Source organism: Lethenteron reissneri, chromosome 37, assembly GCF_015708825.2.
Source record: "Lethenteron reissneri isolate LAM-NWPU_2019-01 chromosome 37, ASM1570882v1, whole genome shotgun sequence".
Lineage (NCBI taxonomy): Eukaryota > Metazoa > Chordata > Hyperoartia > Petromyzontiformes > Petromyzontidae > Lethenteron > Lethenteron reissneri.
In genome coordinates this window covers 665545-686147 of record NC_083815.1, presented here as the reverse complement: position 1 = coordinate 686147, position 20603 = coordinate 665545, and the positions used below count along the sequence as shown (strand labels likewise).

The following is a 20603-nucleotide window of genomic DNA, read 5'->3' as shown; positions in this document are numbered from 1 at the left end:
TTTGACTCATCTCATTCTAATCGATTCGACGACATTAATATACTTCGTTTGCATCAATATTCATTTTTTTGGCTGCTCGTCATCAGATTTACCAGTATAAATCGATAAGCGATATACATAAAATTGTTATATTCGGCTCTATTTAAATCGATCGGAAGCGATTCCTCCTTTGTTTTGAAAACCTGGCTATCGATTCTGGAATCGATAATTCTCGGTCGGGTGATGACGCAATGGAGCGAGAGCGGTGGCGCAGTGGTGAGCGCAGTTCCCTCTGGCGGCCACGGATAACATCAGTGGCTTCCCAGCTCATCGGGTTCCTCCACGACAAAGTTTCTGACTCTCACCTCCACAATCACCAGTCCCCCCATTGACCGGCGTGGTGAAGTATGGTCAAGCATCTCCCGTGACAGACTGAAACAGCGTGGGGAGGGCCTTCATCCAGCAGTGGAGGGAGAATGTATACTCTTAGAATGTGTATTGATGTGGACTCTTTGACGTGACTGAGAGATGTTAACAGCTCGGGGCTGCCTTCAACCAGCGGTGGACTGATCCTGGCTGCTGATGCTGCTGCTGATAGTGCTGATGCTGCTGCTGATACTGCTGATGCCGCCCTATGTGTAAAGGCCGCGTCGTGGGCGAGCCGCAGACACGAGGGGAATGCCACCGGACGGGTCTCGACTGGGCACGACTCGCGACCCGGTCAGGGGGCGGGGCCACCTGGGCAGGGGGCGGGGCTACCTGAGCAGGGGGCGGGGCTACCTGGGCAGGGGGCGGGGCTACCTGGGCAGGGGGCGGGGCTACCTGGGCAGGGGGCGGGGCTACAAGATGAGTGGGCGGGTCCTTTGCTAAAAACATGAATTATTCATGAGCGTCGCCGAGATTGCAATATAATAAGTTATGTATTATGAAATAACAATTATGTAATATTTTTCGATGTAAAGCTTTCGTGACTGCAGGGATTCATCTTCTTGGTTCTTTCGGTAAAGTCACGCAGAAGGGAAGTAATAAAACAATAAAAATATGTTTTATTTTTATTGTTTTATTACTTCCCTTCTGCGTGACTTTTATTGTTTTATTACTTCCCTTCTGCGTGACTTTACCGAAAGAACCAAGAAGAATTATGTAATAGATAATATATGAAAAACAAGTTGTGTATAATATAAAATGGAGTTGTGTATTATATAAAAAAAGAAAGTAAACATTTTAATTCTAATAAATAACAATTCTAATAAATAATTATAATAAATAAGTTCTGTGTAAAATTTTGACTGTGTTGCATACTTGTAGCCGGTCCGCCCCATTCCCTCTCGTCCTTGGGGGGGACAGGTCGGCTAAATAGACAACAACAATAACAACAACAACAACAACAAAGTTCACGTCACAGTAGCCATCAGTGACGTCACAGTAGCCATCAGTGCCGTCACAGTAGCCACCAGAGACTCCCTCACGTCACAGTAGCCATCAGTGACGTCACAGTAGCCACCAGAGACTCCCTGCACGTCACAGTAATTAATTCGTCAGCAACAAGTCGGCCCTGATCTCAATTGGGGGGTACCCCCTACGCTGCACTCAATTGGGGGGTACCCCCTACGCTGCACTCAATTGGGGGGTACCCCCTACGCTGCAGTGCACGTGGGGGCTCTGGGTCCAATCGCCATTGTTATTCATTTGTAATAATTTAAAAAAGCACCTGGCTATCCGTAGCTCATAGAGTACACACTTGTCGGTGTACCTATTAATATAAATATATAATCACAGGTGAGCTCACACAGGCTACGTCGAGTACATCATTTTGCGTGGCACTGGGAGCCAATAGCGAAAGGGAACGTCCTTGCCTATAACCTGTCCACAGCTCCTCGTGCTGACCCAAGGCTCGTGGAGCTGCGATGGCAGTCGCCATCGCTTGTGGCGAGGTCGTGTCGCTTTGTGCTTCATCTGTTCTGGTTGTTATGGTTCTATTCGTTGTCACCGGTTGTTGTGGTTGTTTTGGTGTTGGTTGTTGAGGGTGTGGTTGTTGTAGTGGTTGTGGTGGGGTTGTTGTGGTTGTTGTGGTTGTGGTGGTGGTGTGGTTGTGGTGGTGTGGTTGTGGTTGTTGAGGGTGTGGTTGTTGTAGTGGTTGTGGTGGGGTTGTTGTGGTTGTTGTGGTTGTTGTGGTTGTTGAGGATGTGGTGGTGGTGGTGGTGGTGTGGTTGTGGTTGTTGAGGATGTGGTTGTTGAAGGTGTTGTTGTGGTTGTCGAGGGTGTGGTGGTTTTTGTTATGGTGTGGTTGTGGTGATTGTGGTGGTGTGGTTGTGGTGGTGTTGTTGTGGTTGTTGAGGTTGTGGTGGTGGTGTGGTTGTGGTTGTTGAGGGTGTGGTTGTTGAGGATGTGGTTGTGGTGGTGGTGTTGTTGTGGTGGTTGTGGTGGTTGTTGTTGTTGTGATTGTGTTGGTGTGGTTGTTGAGGGTGTGGTTGTGGTGGTTGTGGTGGTTGTTGTTGTGGTTGTGGTGGTGTGGTTGTTGAGGTTGTGGCTGTGGAGGGTGTAATCCGCCCTGAGGGCAGCTGCGCTTCGCATTGCTTCGCGGTTGCCATAGAGACGCGACGCCTCTCGCCAAGTGGACGTTCACACCCAGGTGAGGCAGGGATACCTGGGCCTCCTCTAGATCGACTCAGCCTTAAACGGGAACCCTGCGCAGTGTGTAAAACGAACGCACTGGGGAGACAAAGGCGGCCGGGCGTGGTGCTGGCTACCCACCCCACTCGAGCGCCGTGCCTTCCTTCATACGTGCTCCTCGCTAACAACACTTGCCCCGATAGCCTGTGCAGGCTACACGGGGGGTCTTTGCGTGTACACAGTATACAGGTGTGGGTCCAGCAGTGGGTTGACCATGGCTGCTAATGTTGGTATCTGCGTGCGTGCAATCAGCTGATTGGAATCATCCACATCACCGCTCATCCCCTTGACCCCTCACCCCCCACACAGCTCCACTGACCTCGCAACCAAGAGAGGTGCGGGGGGGGGGGGTCATGACCCCCTCGGGGTCCTACCCCGGGCAGCCCCCGCGGGCCCGGGACCCCGCGGACCCCGCGCTGGAGTTACTGCGGGAGCAGCACGCCGAGCTGCGCGCGCTCACGCAGCGGCACGGGGAGCAGATCGCGACCCTGCTGGTCGACGGACCCCGCGGGACCCCGAGAGAGGGGGCCCGAGGCCCTGCGGCGGTGGGGCCCGCGCCAGGCGAGGGGACTGCCTTCGGGGGGACCTTTGGGACCCCGAGAAGTGGCGCAGGGGTCCGAGGCCCCACACCGAAGGGACCCCTGAGACGCCGCGTGAAGGGGACGGCGGCAGTGGCGGTCGCAGCAGACTCGAAGCCCCGCCATAGGAACGGGGAGTGTGCGAGACTCGAAGATCCTCGGGCGACGACGCGACATCCCGACGATGATAACGGTGGCGGTGGTGGTGGCGGCGAAGGTGACCGTGGTGATGGACGCGGGGAGGAAGATCCAGAGCAGCGAGGGGATGTGGCTTTGATCCTGGGACTCCTGGGGTCCAGCAGGGCCCGGGGCCCCCCTCCTGAGAGGAACCCCACGCGCCCCCCGTCCTCCTCCTGTCGCGGGGCTCGCGGTCGTGGGGGGGCCAGACCCCCCAGGGCTCCCGTGGACTGCGACCTGCGGCGCTCGGAGAACGAAGCGGTGCGCGCGTGGCTGAGGGGGGCTGCGGCTCGGGCCCGCGTGGCGCGGGGGGCTCGGCGCCGGGAGGCGAGGAGGCGGAGGGAGGGGGCCCTGCGGGAGTCGCGCGAGAGGGAACGGCGCGGGGAGCAGAGCGCGCGGGCGGTGCGCGCGTGGATGGAGGCGAAGAGGAGGGAGGGGGGCAGGGGGAGAGGGGGGGCAGCAGAGGGCGGCAGTGCACCGGGGGGCCAGCGCGGGGAAAGCAAAGTGGAACACCTGAAGGAGAAGAGGAAAACACTGACCCAGATTAAACATGGGGATACGGGGACCCTTCGGGAAAGGGGGGCCACTGGCACTGAGAGGGAGAGAGCGCAGGGCGTGGGGTCCCCGACGAAGAAGGGGGTCACCGGTATTGAAGGGGAAAAGGGGGGCCCGATGTTTTTGAAGAAGAGGGGGGGCATCGGGACCCAGAGAGAGCAGTGCGCGGGGTCTCCGAAAGAGAAGGAGGGCAAGGGGACTGTGGGGAGAAAGGGGGAGTTGGGGGCGCCGGTTGAGTTGCGGGCTCCAGGAAAGAGGGGAGTGGGACCCCGAATTAGAACTGGGACCACGGGGACTGAGAGGGAGCAGCGATCGGAGGCCAAGAGGGACACGCGGTGCGCGGCGCTCCTCGTAAGAAAGGAGGGCGCGTGGCCCCAGAAGCAGCAGAGAGTGGAGGCCCTGGAGGGGAAGGGGTCATCAGTGACCCCGAGTGAGAAGGGGGGTACGGAGCAGGGAGCGCGGCCCCAGATGGAGCAAGGGGGTACAGAGTCCGTCAAGAGAATTGGGGACACGGGGATTTGCAGAGAGCAGGGAGATGAGCCCGTGCAGGTGAAGGGGTCAGCAGTGACCCCGAGTGAGAAGGGGGACGCGAGGCCCACGGGGGGGGAGCGGGGAGCAGTGGGAGATGCAGAGGGGGAGGGCAGAGAGCGCAAAGGGGGTAGAGTGTCTCTGCCCGCGACCACCCCCTCCCAGGGCCCCCCCGTAAAGGGGTTCCGGGGAGCAAGTGGTGGTCGCGGGGGACCCCGCACCCCCTCGACCCACGAGGCAGAGCTCGTGTCCAGCCTCGCCCGGCGGAGGAAGGGGGCCCTGCGGGGGTGGGGGTCTCGCGTCGGCAGGACCCAGGAGGCCCAGGGGACCGAGGGGATCGCGGAACCAGCACTGGGGCCCGAGGGTAATGGGGTCGAGCCCCAGCAGATCCCCGCGTGGTTGAAGGGGGCTCGCTTGCCCCCTACCGCCCTCTCGCGCCTCATGGAGAAGCTGAGAGTGGGGGACGACGGGGAACGAAAGGGGGTCCAAAGGGGGGCCCTTGAGCCACTCGGGGTACGACCTGACCCCCAGGGGTGCGCGGCCCCCCAGAACCTGGGATTATAATGACCCGGGGCTCAGCTGCCCACTTCCTCGGACGTGATGTCCAACGTTTCTCCCCCACCCCCTCCCCACGGCTAAAGGAGGTCCACGGACCATGGAGTGAAACGTCGAACATCGCGCCGAACAGCACGCAGCGGCACAGCCCGAAAACACGGGAGAGCCTCGGCACTGAATCGATTGTTTAATCGAATCGTGATGATTGGTGTTGAATCGTTTGGGGGGATGGGTTGCGAGACGCCCCAGTGATGCTGATTGTTACTGACCGCTGTGCTTCGAACTTGTGATGGCGGAAACATTTTTCTAAACGCTTTACTCGATTGTATATTTGCGAAGAACAGGGTCCCGTCGTGTATAGGGAGTGCTCTTGCCTATAACAACCGGGAATCCAGCAGCATTTGTTTCACAAGCCTGGTTCTGCTGATGAGACCCGCAAGGTCGAAACCGGTGCAGAGTGTTTTTTCTGGCTTCAACAAAGAGCGCTGGACAATGTTGAACTGGAGAGCCCCCAGGCTCATAGAATGACAACGCTCCTCACTGACATGGGGAGTCAGAACGGAGGTCCGTTTAGATTTGCTGACAAAATAAAAGTGTGATCTACACAGCCACACGCCCTAATGGGAGTCCATCTTAGCAGCATGGGTTGAACACAAGCAAATCCCTGGACCCGTGTCGACATTCAGTGTCTCGTCAAGAGAGTCAAGCTTATTCATATTCTTGGTGCTTTCGGTAAAGTCACGTGGAAGGGAAATAATAAAATAATAAAAATATAAAACAATACAAATTCTCACCACGTTTCGACTGCAACACAAGCAATCATCATCAGGTGTGAAATCCACAGCAATAAAAATTTGAAAATCACACTTGATGATGATTGCTTGTGTTGCAGTCGAAACGTCGTGAGAATTTTTATTGTTTTATATCTTTATTATTTCCCTTCCACGTGACTTTACCGAAAGAACCAAGAATATGAATCCCTTCTGCAGTCACGAAAGCTTTAAATCAGAGTCAAGCTTGTTTGAACCAATGCTGGGTGGTGAACTGCCGGATGTTTATCGGCAAGAACCTTGTCTGTGAGGTTGTATGGGTCCTAGTTCCACGCAATACTCTGTCACTCAACATCGCGGAGGTCTGTTTTGGTTGAGGTTGGACATCGATTCGCGATCTCCCCGCGCGATGGCGCCACGCGCCGCTTAAATAAAAAAAACCTCAAGCTTGAGATCTTGTCACGATTGGTGAGTGTATGCGGTGTGAGTGGCTAGGTGAGTGAGTGAGTGGATGCATGAGTGGATGAGTGACTATTTGAGTGAGTGTGCTGGTAAGTGAGTGACTGTGTGGGGGAGTGAGTGAATTAATGCTTAATGGAGCGGGTGAGTGCGTAGATTGGTGAGTCTTTGAATGATTCAGTGAGTGTGAGTGAGCGGCTGGAGTGTGTGAGTGTGTGAGTGAGTCGCTGTGTGAGTCGCTGTGTGAGTGAGAATGATGTGTGAGAGGCTCCATCTGCTAGCCATCGTGGTCAGTCAACTCATGACACCTGGGTCTGTCCCATGACCTCCTGCCAGCGAGCCGTCGACACTTCACGCGACTTTCAGGTACACCTAGCCTGGCACCAAAGCAGCGGTGACCTCACTGCCACTAAGTGGCGAACCGCTGTTATTTAGAGGATGAGTTAATTCGTGTGTGAGTGTTTTAATGAGTGGGTATGCTAATGAGTGGGTGATTAAGGGGATGTGTGATTGAGTATTTAATCAGCAAAGTGAGTGGGTGAGCGAGGGGGTGCGGATATTGTCTTTGGCGAGGGAGTATTTTAGTGGCGATTGTGTGTAAGGAATACGCGTGAGTGAATGGTTTGATGACTACTGTATTTAAGTGCGTTTTGAAGGTGTAGGTAAGTGTATACTGTACTCTATATCGTGAGTATTTTAGTGTGTACCTCCTACAACATCTACATTTCGCCTAAAATCTATATTTGTTATGTTTAGGGACGTCGTTATTGCCACGTGCGTTGATTTGTGTTGAGTTCAGTGACCCCTCCCCCCGCCGTCGCGTCAATCACCGCGGCTGTTGCCATGGAGACGCTCATCATCATCATCGTCGCCGTCCCGCGTTGTTTACGCGGCTGCCATGGAGACGCGGAGCCAATCCCCGCGTCTCGCGGCGCCCCCAACTACGTCACGTCCGCCCCCCCCCCCCCCGCTACCCCCCCATCCCCCCGCTCCGACCGCTACCGCTGCCTCCTCGCCCGCTCCGCGCGGAGCCACGCAGCTCCACCCACTTCCACTCCAGATCACTCATCATCATCATTATCATCCATCCATCATCATCATTATCATCTATCCATCATCATCGTCGTCGTTCTCACTCAGCCTCCGAATCATTTCCATCATCATCATCTCCTACTTATCCTCTTACCATAATCTTCTTCATCATTGCGGGGGGAGTGGGAGCCAGAGTCGAGGATTTGGACATCGGGAGGAGGCTGAGACGCGGGGACATCGGGGGGAGACTGAGACATCGAGACACGGGAGGACACTGGGACACGGGCACGGACGGACACGGAGGGACACGGGAAGAGTGGGAGACCGGGAGATCTTGAGACCGGGAGATCGTGACATCTTCTTCGTCAGCATGGAGCACTACTATACGAACCGGTGAGGGGGGTCGGTGGGGAGCATCTTCCTAGGGGTGGGGGTCCTCGTTTAGGGGTCCGTGGGGAGAGGATCGGGGATACCGCCCCACGTGGTGAACACACACACACATACATACACATACATACACACACACACATACATACACACACACATACATACACACACACATACATACACACATACATACACACATACACATACATACACACACATACATACACACACATACAAAAAAGATCCCCCGTATAGCCTGAACAGACTGTAGGGGCAAGTGCTGTTAGCGAGCACCTATGAAGGCCGGAACGGTACACGAGGGGGTGGGTGGCCAGCACCACGCCCGACCGCCTTTGTCTCCCTAGTGGCAATGTTTACACACCGCACCAGGTACTCATTTAAGGCTGAGTCGACCTAGGGGAGGCCCAGGACCGGTTCAGATAATCGTCACTGGTGTTAGCCGTGAGCAGGAATCGAACCCGGCTCGCCAGGTTCATAGCGCAGCGCGCTAACCGCTACACTACCGCTCCCCACACACATACACACACATACACACACACATACATACACACACACATACATACACACACATACACATACATACACACACATACATACACACACATACACACATACATACACACACACATACATACACACACACATACACACACATACACACACATACATACACATACACACACACATACATACACACACATACACACGTGTGTGTGTGCTCGTGCTGGTGCTCCCTAATAGCACTTTCCCCAAAACTCAGTAAGCGTTATTCGTGGTATCTTTGTGCTGGTTGTGTTAAGGCGTGGAGTGGATGGCGCGGGTCTGGGAATGGTCTCGCGTTGCGTTGTGGAGCCGGACAGAGAACTCCGGAGACCGGGATGGGAGTCTCATTCGCCAGAGCGAACTCGTGGGTTGTCACCAAAGTGACAAAAGAAAAACAAAGTGCAGCGCACTCCGACCCTCTGACACTTACTACCAACACGAACCTTTAATCAGAACACGAACCGTAGCCTCGAACTGAGACACTAACCATGACCCTGACACATTCATTCCTCATACAAACTCCGACCGAACCCAGCACACTCAGCCTCGCCTCGACACCAAACCCTTCCCCAGCCCTTACCCCTAATCCCAACCATACCCATTACCCATAGCCACTGACCCCGAACCATTACCCTTGACAGTAGCACTAACCACAAGCCTCACTCTACCCATAGCCCTAGCGCTGCCACTATCCATAGCCCTCACCCGAGCCCGACAGTAACACGAACCCACATGGCAGCTATTGCCCCTATAACCCCTCACACGAAACCTATCCCGAACCCTGACCCCATTGTTCCCCTCTGCGATCAAGCCACGCCCGCCGCCACGCCCCCTGGGCCCTCACGGCCGCTTGTGATTGGCTGCCCCCTTGTCAGTCCCTGTGACGGACCCCCACGATTCGAGATGAGTGGGGGGGGGCTGCTAATCTCGCATGCCACAGATCGGGGTTGAACCCATCTGAGCGGATTGAGTGGGATTAGAGTAAAGCGGATGGGCGCCGAGGGCAGCAGCGAAACGAATCGTCGCCGTGAGCGAGCTCGTGGAGAACACCAGTGGCACAGGCCCACGAGGCCAAGCGGCCAGCAACAAGCAGCACTGGTCAGAGTTGAAGTCGATCGAGATGGAACACGCTTCCTGAATGGAGCCAGGCTACTCTGGTGAGAGCTGAGGGGGAGAACAGACGATGATGATGGGAGGGAACTCCAGAGCTGAGCAATGTGAGAGAAGAAAGATAAACATGAGGTGACCTGCCGTGTGATGAGTGGGTGAGTGGTTGTGAGCTGGTGGTGGATGAGACCAGGCAGTCGGTATCTCGCGTAGACCCAGTCCTTCACACAGGTGCAGGAGGAATCAAGGGGGGAGCAGTCGCCATGGTAGTAGCGTGAAAAATAATAGTATTTACACATCCCATTCGTCATGCGGCATTATGGGAGTGCTTACATGCAACAGGATTGGTTCTAAACAAGTAAAACTCCGGACTAGTTTTGACATGCAGTGTCTCATGAGTCCACTCAAGCTTACTTCAACCAATAATGGTGATCTACCAGATGTGTATAGCCAACTACTCTCTCTGTCAGATGTGGGTAGGGAGCTCGCAGATTATCCCAGGTGACCGGGCAAAGGGACCGCGTGCATGGGAAGGACCCCCTCCGCCCCCCCACACCCCCCCATGCCCAAGCCCCTCCTCCACCCCTACCCCACCTTCAATTCCCCAGGTCCCACCCCTCCCATTCATCACCATCATCCATGGGCAGATTGCCCGTGGGTGTCGACTGAACATTTCGTCATTTGTTTCCACTTCCCTCTCTATTGTCCCAATTAGCCACATCTTCCTGGCACCAATCTCTTGTGTCGTCAACCCCCCATTACACCCTCTCAAATATAGCCCTATCGCTCTCCCCACCCACCCCCGCGCCTCCACCCCCAGCCAGGAGATGGCAGTATAGTGATGGATTATAGAATCCATCTTTGCGGAGCTTCGAGTGTCTCCCCGTCGTATATAGCAGCGCGGCGCTGCGTTGTCTCCGAGTTCTCCGCTTTCCTCCCCACACGAGGCCACCAGACTCACTGCTCACGGAGTCGCCTCACCTGAACAACCCCACGATTCTTGAGACTCGGCGAGGCTCTTCTGACTTAGACCCATGGACGCCAAGAGGGATCCATCGACTTACACAGGGACACGTAGACCTACAGAGTGAACTATAGACTCCGATAGAGACCCATCAACCGGTACACAGACCCATGGTCTCAATTCACTTACAATGAAGCAGCCTTACTGAGACTCGGCGAGACTCGCCTGGGCAAATACAACACTCGAGTTGGTGACGGCCTTCAGCCTCTTCAGCAAAGTGAGCGGGCTTCAGCCGGTGAGTGAGACTAAATAAATGTTAATAATTACTATAATACATAAACTACGGAGTGGCAGCCAAGGAATGGAACGCGTCTGCGATCACGTCGACCGGGGAGATGAAGCGATGAGTTGAGTTTTGTGTCCAGGCGCTGCAGGGTGGATTATTAAATCGCAGGATCATGAGAGATGGTGGCAGCTGTGCCAGGCCTTCGTGCAGCAGTGGAGAGAGCACGACTCCTGCTGCTGTTGGTTATGCTCAGGCGCCCGTGTGGGGGGTGGAGGGTGGTGCGCTCCCCTCTCCCGTCGCGTTCACGCGTACGCGACAGTTGCTCGCGCGGGGCTGTCGCGACCGCGGGGTCGCGTCGCACCTTGTCGCGACATTCTGTCGCCCCACCGCCAGGCGCTCCCCCATCCTCTCTCTCATCCATCCTCATCTCCCCACTCCACCCTCTCTCACCAATCCTCCACCATCCTTCCAGATCCAACCTCCATCGGCTATATTCCTCCCTTCCATCGCTTCCCATCCTCTCTCATCCATCCTCATCCACACTCTCCTTCCCCATCCGCTCTATGTCACGGGGAGGGGGATAGGTGCGTGGGGGGAGGTATCCTTAGTGGTTCAGTCCCCCCCCACTCCCACTAAGTTCAGACGTTTGGGAGGAGGCCCCCGATATTCAGCGATGGGTGAGTTGCGAATTCAATGAATGAGTGAGTGAATGATGGGGGTATAGAGCGAGGTAGTTCCAACAGTGAGCGCGCTGCGCTCCCAACCTGGCCACTCGAGTTCGATTCCCGTTCAAGGCCAACCGGTCCTAGGTCTCTCCTAGGTCGACTCAGCTTCAAATTAGTACCTGGTGCGATGGGTAAACATCGCCACTAGGGAGACAAAGGCGGCCGGGTGTGGTGTTGGCCACCCACTCCGTTGTGTGCCGTGCCGGCCTTCATAGGTGCTCGCTAACAGTACTTGCTTCAACAGTCTGTTAAGGCTATACGGAGGGATCTTTGTCTTTGTATGTATATGTACATATGTGTATGTATGTATATGCATGTATATTTATATATTTGTATGTATCTGTATGATTGTGTATGCACGTCCATGTATGTGTATGTATATGTGTGTATATGTATGTATGTTGAACTTATTTCGCACTGTACGTATCCAACCGTGATAATCGGAGTTGCAGCAGCAGCAGGAAAACAGACTAAACACAAACATCAGTTGTAAATAAATGAGTTTGTCAATGTAGATTATTTAAAAGTGCATAGATCCAGTCGCCTCCTAATATCGGAAGGAAGAGCGTTCCAGACGGCCGCAGAAAGTGCATCTGAACGCGCGCGATGCGGTGGCCGCCGTCTTTGTTGGACGGTTCGGCAAAAGCCGCTGCGAGGATGACCGCAGAGTTCGCGTGATGGTTTATGTTCCTTGGCTATAAAAGTGCGCACCCTCTGCACCGGTTTCCACTTTCTGAGTCTCATCAGCAGTGCCGGGCCTTGTTAAACAAATGCTGCTGGACAGCAAGATGTTGGTTACTGCAAGCGCTGCTTAGCTTCAGCCGCAGCAGAGAGCAGATCGCTGTTCCGAGAATGATCTCGGCATTATGTATCATTATTATTGATGTTATTGCAACCTGGGGCGATGGTGATATGCGATACTGTACACGGTATATACATGTATATAAATATATAAATGTGATTGTGAGTCTGTGCGCGTCATGGAAATGCGTATTTATTTTGATCTTGGAATTTGTTTGTGGTGTAGATTTCCACATTGCCACTCGCCTCTATATTAACCCCCGATATTAAACCATACAGCGTGATCCATTTACAGATAGCCCTATGAAATACAAAATACAAGTTAAAGACGTAGCCCTGCCAGTACTTGCTCAGAATGAAAACATTTATTTATCCTGGAGTAATCCGATGAGCTATGAAGCTCTTTTCTTTTACTGATGTCCAGTATGGGCAGGTCGGCAAGTTAAAACAACAAACAATACAAACAACAATGGGAGTCCAAAGTAGAAAAAGGTCAGCAAATCGTGATAAATAATTAACAATACATAAAGTGCATGGGTACACATTGCTTAAGTACGTAAATTCCTGTCGATTTTTCAAGACTAAATGCAAGCCTGGGAAATGCAGCAAAACAACAACAGGCCCAGATCACACCAAAACAAGAACACAGTCGTCCTTCAATAACATTGCACATTAACAATGAACTATCGACACGCGGGTAAGGATCAAACATTAATTTCACATTTGCAAATGTGGTTGCTTGTATCCAGCACTAATTTTCTGCTTCAGAATAAAGTTGTTCCAGAACGTTGGTGCTCCAATAGTAAAGTCTTTGTCACCTATTCCAATTCCTGTCCTAGGGATAGTTAACAGGCAATCAGATGGACGTCTTAGGTTTATTGGGTTCATGAATTAGCGAGGATAGGGCAGGTTAGGCAACGAGGATTTTATTCTGCTGAGATGACAGAGGTAGCGGGGTGGGGGGGGATTTAGGAAGCTTGCCCCCATTGTAACAACTGCCGCGCCGGGAAATCGAACCGGCGACCTCTGAATTGATGTGCTCACCACTACACCACGGCACAAGGCCCAAAAATGTAACACAGCAGGCACAGTGATCTACTCATACATGGGTGGTGCGTGTGTGGAGCATGGGTGTGTTGCGTGTGTGGGGCATGGGTGGTGCGTGCGTGAAGCATGGGTGGGGCGTGTGTGGAGCATGGGTGGTGCGTGTGTGGGGCATGGGTGGTGCGTGTGTGGAGCATGGGTGGTGCGTGTGTGGGGCATGGGTGGTGCGTGCGTGGAGCATGGGTGGTGCGTGTGTGGAGCATGGGTGGGGCGTGTGTGGAGCATGGGTGGTGCGTGTGTGGGGCATGGGTGGTGCGTGTGTGGAGCATGGGTGGTGCGTGTGTGGGGCATGGGTGGTGCGTGCGTGGAGCATGGGTGGTGCGTGCGTGGAGCATGGGTGGTGCGTGTGTGGGGCATGGGTGGGGCGTGTGTGGAGCATGGGTGGTGCGTGTGTGGGGCATGGGTGGGGCGTGCGTGGAGCATGGGTGGTGCGTGTGTGGGGCATGGGTGGTGCGTGCGTGGAGCATGGGTGGTGCGTGTGTGGGGCATGGGTGGTGCGTGCGTGGTGCGTGCGTGGAGCATGGGTGATGCGTGTGTGGAGCATGGGTGGGGCGTGTGTGGAGCATGGGTGGTGCGTGTGTGGAGCATGGATGGGGCGTGTGTGGGGCATGGGTGGGGCGTGTGTGGAGCATGGGTGGGGCGTGTGTGGAGCATGGGTGGGGCGTGTGTGGAGCATGGGTGGGGCGTGTGTGGAGCATGGGTGGTGCGTGTGTGGGGCATGGGTGGTGCGTGTGTGGAGCATGGGTGGTGCGTGTGTGGGGCATGGGTGGTGCGTGCGTGGAGCATGGGTGGTGCGTGTGTGGAGCATGGGTGGGGCGTGTGTGGAGCATGGGTGGTGCGTGTGTGGGGCATGGGTGGTGCGTGCGTGGAGCATGGGTGGTGCGTGCGTGGAGCATGGGTGGTGCGTGTGTGGAGCATGGGTGGTGCGTGTGTGGGGCATGGGTGATGCGTGTGTGGAGCATGGGTGGTGCGTGTGTGGGGCATGGGTGGGGCGTGTGTGGAGCATGGGTGGTGCGTGTGTGGAGCATGGATGGGGCGTGTGTGGGGCGTGTGTGGAGCATGGGTGGGGCGTGTGTGGAGCATGGGTGGTGCGTGTGTGGGGCATGGGTGGGGCATGGGTGTGGGGCATGGGTGGGGCGTGTGTGGAGCATGGGTGGGGCGTGTGTGGAGCATGGGTGTGTTGCGTGTGTGGGGCATGGGTGGTGCGTGTGTGGGGCATGGGTGGGGCGTGTGTGGAGCATGGGTGGTGCGTGTGTGGGGCATGGGTGGGGCGTGTGTGGAGCATGGGTGTGTTGCGTGTGTGGGGCATGGGTGGGGCGTGTGTGGAGCATGGGTGGTGCGTGTGTGGGGCATGGGTGGTGCGTGTGTGGGGCATGGGTGGTGCGTGTGTGGAGCATGGGGTGGTGCGTGTGTGGAGCATGGGTGGTGCGTGTGTGGAGCATGGGTGGGGCGTGTGTGGGGCATGGGTGGGGCGTGTGTGGGGCATGGGTGGGGCGTGTGTGGGGCATGGGTGGGGCGTGTGTGGGGCATGGGTGGTGCGTGTGTGGAGCATGGGTGGTGCGTGTGTGGGGCATGGGTGGTGCGTGTGTGGAGCATGGGTGGGGCGTGTGTGGGGCATGGGTGGGGCGTGTGTGGGGCATGGGTGGGGCGTGTGTGGGGCATGGGTGGTGCGTGTGTGGAGCATGGGTGGTGCGTGTGTGGGGCATGGGTGGTGCGTGTGTGGAGCATGGGTGGGGCGTGTGTGGAGCATGGGTGGGGCGTGTGTGGGGCATGGGTGGGGCGTGTGTGGGGCATGGGTGGGGCGTGTGTGGGGCATGGGTGGTGCGTGTGTGGAGCATGGGTGGTGCGTGTGTGGAGCATGGGTGGTGCGTGTGTGGAGCATGGGTGGGGCGTGTGTGGAGCATGGGTGGTCCGTGTGTGGGGCATGGGTGGTGCGTGTGTGGAGCATGGGTGGTGCGTGTGTGGAGCATGGGTGGTGCGTGTGTGGAGCATGGGTGGTCCGTGTGTGGGGCATGGGTGGTGCGTGTGTGGAGCATGGGTGGTGCGTGTGTGGAGCATGGGTGTGCGATGAGTGTCCGAGTGTCCATCCACGCCCTCGTGTTGTTAGGATACCGCGTTGCTAGGAGACAGCGTTGCTAGGCGACGGCGTTGCTAAAGAGACCGCGTCTCCCGCATCAATGATTAAACTACGCGGGAACCCGAGACGAGGCGGTCATGTGCGCGCCCCCCCCCCCCCGAATCTTTCCCCCCGAATCCCCCCCCCCGAATCCCCCCCCCCCCCCCCCGAATCCCCCCCCCCCCCCCGAATCCCCCCCCCGAATCCTCCCCCCCCAAATCTCCCTCCCCCCGAATCCCCCCAACCCCTCCACACCTCTGGGACCACGTGACGCAGTCCCGAGCCGTCGCCCTGGTTTGGGATGAGCACGTGATGCTTGGTTGGATGAAGCCCCCCCCCCCCCCGATCCCTCGCCCCTGCAGGGAGGGGTAATAACGGGGGGGGGGGCGCGGGGGATAGAGCGAGATTGAGGGGAGGGGCCGCGGAGAGGTGCGCTGGGAATCGCGCCCAGGTGTGGGAGCAGAGAAGTCACCCATCAATGGCGAGAGCTTGGATGATGATGATGATTATAATGGTGATGGCGATCGTTGTGGTTGTTAATATGGTGGTGGTGGTGAGGATAGTGATGGTGATGGTGGTGACGGTGGTGGCTAAAACAAGGATTGTGAGATTCTTTTGTTGCATCACCGATAATCGCATGAAAACCGGTTTAAAAACGGTTACCGGTTTTATACAATTATCGTTGAGCAACCATAGTGAATACAACGATCATGATTATATCCATGCATTTCGTCTTCAACTCTACGGGAGTATTTTCCTTTGTGTGCATGGGCATCCCGTCGGTCGACTCAGCCTTAAATAGAGTAATTGGCACGGTGTGTGAAAACACCACCACGGGGAGACGAAGGTGGCCGCGCGTGGTTCTCGTCATCATGAGCCGTCGTGGCCTTCATAGGTGCTCGCTCACGGCGCTCGCCGGCCGGGCGGTCGCGCGTTCTACGCTCGTTGCAGAGGCGCACGGTTCGAGTGTAACGGCCGCCCCGATGAATACTGCGGCGTGGAGTCGGCTGAAATGACACCACGTGCCGCCCGCCTCTCTCGCAGTGGAAGTTAAAGGTCCCGCGGCGTCACGGCGAGCATGTTGCCAAATTAAAAACTCTGCACCGCAAATGACTCAATTGGGATCTGACGGAGAGCAGCAATCATCGCCCTCTACTGACAGCAGCCCAGCGCCCAGGGTCCCTGTTGGCTTCTTGAACTTTCACCGGGCCCAATGATATAAACTTGAACTCGCTCAAACAAGAATTTGTCATTTATACGCACACGATATACATTTTATTGTTATGTATCTCTGAAAAGCTCTTTCACAACTTTGGTGCCAAAACACCAGATTCCTGATCAATAATTATAATCCAAATAACTTCACGTACGAGTGGAAGCATCATGACGGGAATAATTCTGCCACATATATCGTTTCGTCTCAGTTACTGAGTGCAGGCCTCTCGGTTCAAACGCCAAGCGGCCAGCAACAAGCAGCACTGTCAGAGTTGTAACAGATAAAAGTGTGACGCGTTTTTAAACTTGAGCAGGGTTATTATTGCGAGGGCTTGGGGAGAGCTGACGATGGGAGGAGGTTGAGCGGTGCGAGGAAAGGAGCAGAGGGAGAAGTGAGATGACCTGCAGTGTGGTGGTGGGTAAGTGAGTAAGTAAAAGGGTGAATGATTTAGTTAGTGTATGAGAGAGTGGGTAAGTAAGAGGTTGAGTGATTTAGTTAGTGTATGAGAGAGTGGGTAAGTAAGAGGTTGAGTGATTTAGTTACTGTATGAGAGAGTGGGTGAGTGAGTGGGTAAGTAAGCGGGTTACCCCCTTTGTATGTGCACATGCTGGGTCAAACATCCCAATGTAGCAGCACCCTCCTGGCATAGAGACCTGAGACTCGCTGGGAGAGAGAATGATTCCGAGGCGTGGGGATGGAACCCTCGCTCGTCACATCCACATTCCCTCCGACCACAAACCAACCCTCGTCTCGCACGCAAACTCTGTGAACCCACCACCACCATGCAGTATTGCTCACACGAAATCAATAACTGTCGGGAACGCGCCCCACATGTAATCGATAGTTATAGTTACCCCTTTTAGCGCTGACTCGATAAGCGCTCACTTCTCCAGGAATGCATCTTGAGCGCTAAGCGAGGTCTGCCTGTTTGACAACACCCTCGTGCCTGGTTTTACCTGTAGCGGTTTTGGACCTTTCCCCTAGGTCGACTCAGCCTAAACAAACAAATGCGTACCCGGTTCGGTGTGTGGACATCGCCACTGGGTGGGGGGGGGGGGCTGACCTGGCGTGTGACGACCACAACACCGACGGCTTCGAGTGCCGTGCCGGCCTCTATCGGTGCTCGCGAGCAGCACTCGCCTCAACATCACTCTGTTGCGGCCACAGTCTCTCCTCCCCCATCCATCGCCGTGTACTGCATCGTGCCCGACGGCCCTGCACTGCACCATGTCCCGCGTGGGCGAGCGGTGGCTCAAGCGGATTGCAGCTCAACTCGAGTGAGATGGAGACACGGGGAGACAGAGAGAGTCATGGGGGAGACAGAGGGAGACGTGGGGAGACACGGGGAGACAGAGGGGGTCATGGGGAGACACGGTGAGACAGAGGGGGTCATGGGGAGCCAGAGGGGGTCATGGGGAGACACGGGGAGACAGAGAGAGTCATGGGGGAGACAGAGGGAGACGTGGGTAGATCGGGAATCATGGGGATACAGAGGGAGTCATGGGAGGACACCTGAGATACGGGAGCACAGAGGCACAGGGAAACAGAGAAACCGGGACAGAGGCTAGGGGACAAAATGCGTTTGTGTTCGCAGCACCTAGGAATGATTGAGGAGTTTATTTGTGTTTTTGGTGGGTAGGGGGAGGGGTGAAGGATCCTGCAGGAGGGGGCACAGAGCATCGCTTGAGTCGCTGTTGAAAAGTTGGGAGAACTTCCTACCCCCCTCCTCTACCCCCCTCCCTCCCCTACCCACCACCCCCTCTACCCCCTCCCCTACCCATAAACCCCCTCTACCCCCCTCCCGTGTTCCACGTCCACGGATGAGGGTCCAGTTTCAGCCGCGGCCCTCACCCACTCCCTCCCTTCTGCTGGGGAGTGGGGGAGGGGGCGCTCAGCTGACGCAAGGTGAAGTTATTTAATTATTAATCATATATCCTCCCCCCTCTACGCCATTCTCTCCCTCCATTCATCGTGATCACCATTTACCCTCGTCCATTCCTCTCTCACTCATTCACTCATTCATTCACTCATTCAGGATCGCATTCCATCTTCTTCCAGCCTTCCTTCAGTATTACTCATTCGTTATCACGCTCTCCCATCTACACTCCCTCTGTTCGCTCATTCATGATCGAACTTCTCCCTCTTCTCTCCCTCATTCATTCACTCATTCATTCTTTAACTCCTTCCTGCCTCTCTCGCCCCCTCTCCCTTCGACTCCCCACTCCCCCCTGGCGCGGCGCTGAGTCCAGACTGGGATCCCCCAATCCCCCTCCCCTCCCCCAATCCCCCCTCCCCTCCCCCAATCCCCCCTCCCCTCCCCCAATCCCCCCTCCCCTCCCCCGCTCCACACGCGGCCCTGCCCCCAGCGCGCGTCCGGAAGAGAACCAGGAGCTCTTTTGTGTGGCGAGCGAGAGAGAGGGGAGAGACAAGTAAAGGCGCGCACAAGCAGGGGGAGATAGCGGAGATAGCGGGGAGAGATAGAGACAGAGATAGAGACAGCTAGGGAGAGACACAGAGGGAGAGACACAGAGGGAGAGACACAGAGGGAGAGACAGAGAGTCGCGTGGAGCAGAGAAGCGCGGGAGAGGAGGACGAGAGAGGTACAGGGAGATAGGGGAGAGCTGGTAGGAGGGGAGAGCTGGTAGGAGGGGAGAGCTGGTAGGAGGGGAGAGCGTGCTTCGAGATAATTGGGAGATACGGAGAGAGAGCGCAGGCAGGAACTGGGTGGGAAAGACGTCGGAGGAGAGCTGGGTGAGAGAGGGGAGAGAGACGGGAGAACTGAGAGAGGGTATAGCTTGCGTGAGAGAGGGGAGAGCTGGGTGAGAGAAGGGAGAGGGAAGGGAGAGCTGAGGGAGAGTTGAGAGAGAGAGGGGAGAGGGAAGGGAGAGGGAAGGGAGAGCTCGCTCGCATTCCTTGCGCCACCGGTTCACATTCCGTGCAGCTGCCATGGAAACGGGGACTGGAGCGCGCAGCCTCGCGTACAGCAGATGGGCGTACGACAGGTACGGGGGTCCACGTGGGGGGGGGTCCACGTGGGGGGGGGTCCACGTGGAGGGGGGGGTCCACGTGGGGGGGAGGGGCCACGTGGGGGGAGTTCATGTGGGGGGGGTTCACGTGGGGGGGGGGGGCGGTGTACGTGGGGGGGGGGGCACGAGGGTACTACACAGAACGTGTGTACACATGTAAGAGTGTTCGCCGTGCCGTCATGAATAGGTGCTCGCTAACAGCTCTTGGCCCAACAATGTGTTGAAGTCTACATTGCAGGGAGGGTGCGTTGGTCTTTGTGTGCGTGGTACACGCGTGACCTGCGCTTTGAGCTGACGGGAGCAGGGAAGAGACACGGGGAGAGAGTCAGAGTGAGAGAGGCGTGTTGGGGGAGACACGGGGACAGAGGGACGCACGGGGAGAGAGCGACGTGGGGAGAGAAGTTGATGATAATTTGCTGTGTGGGAGCTCTGGATTGAGACTCATTAATGAATGAACAGGGTAATTATGAATTAACTTGGGGTGGGTGGGGGGAGGCGGTGGAGGGGGGCGGTGGCGCAGCGGTTAGCGCACTGTGCGATTAACCCGCCGGATCGAGTTTCGTTCCTGCTCGCGACCATAAACATTTTGAATAGCTACACCGGTTTTGGGTCTCCCATAGGTAGACTCGGCCTTAAATGAATCCTCGGCGTGTCAACATCAGCACTGTAGGAGACAAAGGCCGCCAGGCGTGGTGTTGGCCGCACGCCCTCTCATGTATCGTGCGCTTGCCGCAACAGTCTGTTGAGGCTATACGGGGCAGCTTTGTCTTTGGTGACGATGGTGATGGTTGTGGTGGCTGTTATGAGTGTTCATGCACATGTGCAGCTTCTCTTGCGATCCACTGCTGGATGACAGTCCCCACACCCTGTACAGGAGCATACCTCACCACGCTGGTCCTGCCTTCCTACTCATCAGGACCTCAATAACATCACTCGTCATGGCTTGAGGTCACGCAAGCCTTTGTGGACCAATGCGCTCAACCTTAAACAATTAAAATTCA

The 20603-nt window shown here is 56.0% G+C and overlaps 1 protein-coding gene across 1 annotated transcript; it reads left to right on the top strand.

The window, feature by feature from the left end:
- The first annotated feature begins 2583 nt into the window (after positions 1–2583).
- LOC133351496 (collagen alpha-1(I) chain-like) lies at positions 2584–6267 on the top strand. Its single transcript, XM_061566755.1, has 2 exons — positions 2584–2611; positions 2962–6267. Exon 2 carries the CDS (start codon positions 3006–3008, stop codon positions 5052–5054), a length of 2049 nt encoding a protein of 682 aa, XP_061422739.1. The 5' UTR covers positions 2584–2611; positions 2962–3005; the 3' UTR covers positions 5055–6267.
- The last annotated feature ends 14336 nt before the right edge of the window (positions 6268–20603 follow it).

Bases quoted from the DNA above. Each gene is read 5' to 3' on its own strand.
- LOC133351496 (XM_061566755.1), top strand. From the start codon at position 3,006: ATGACCCCCTCGGGGTCCTACCCCGGGCAGCCCCCGCGGGCCCGGGAC.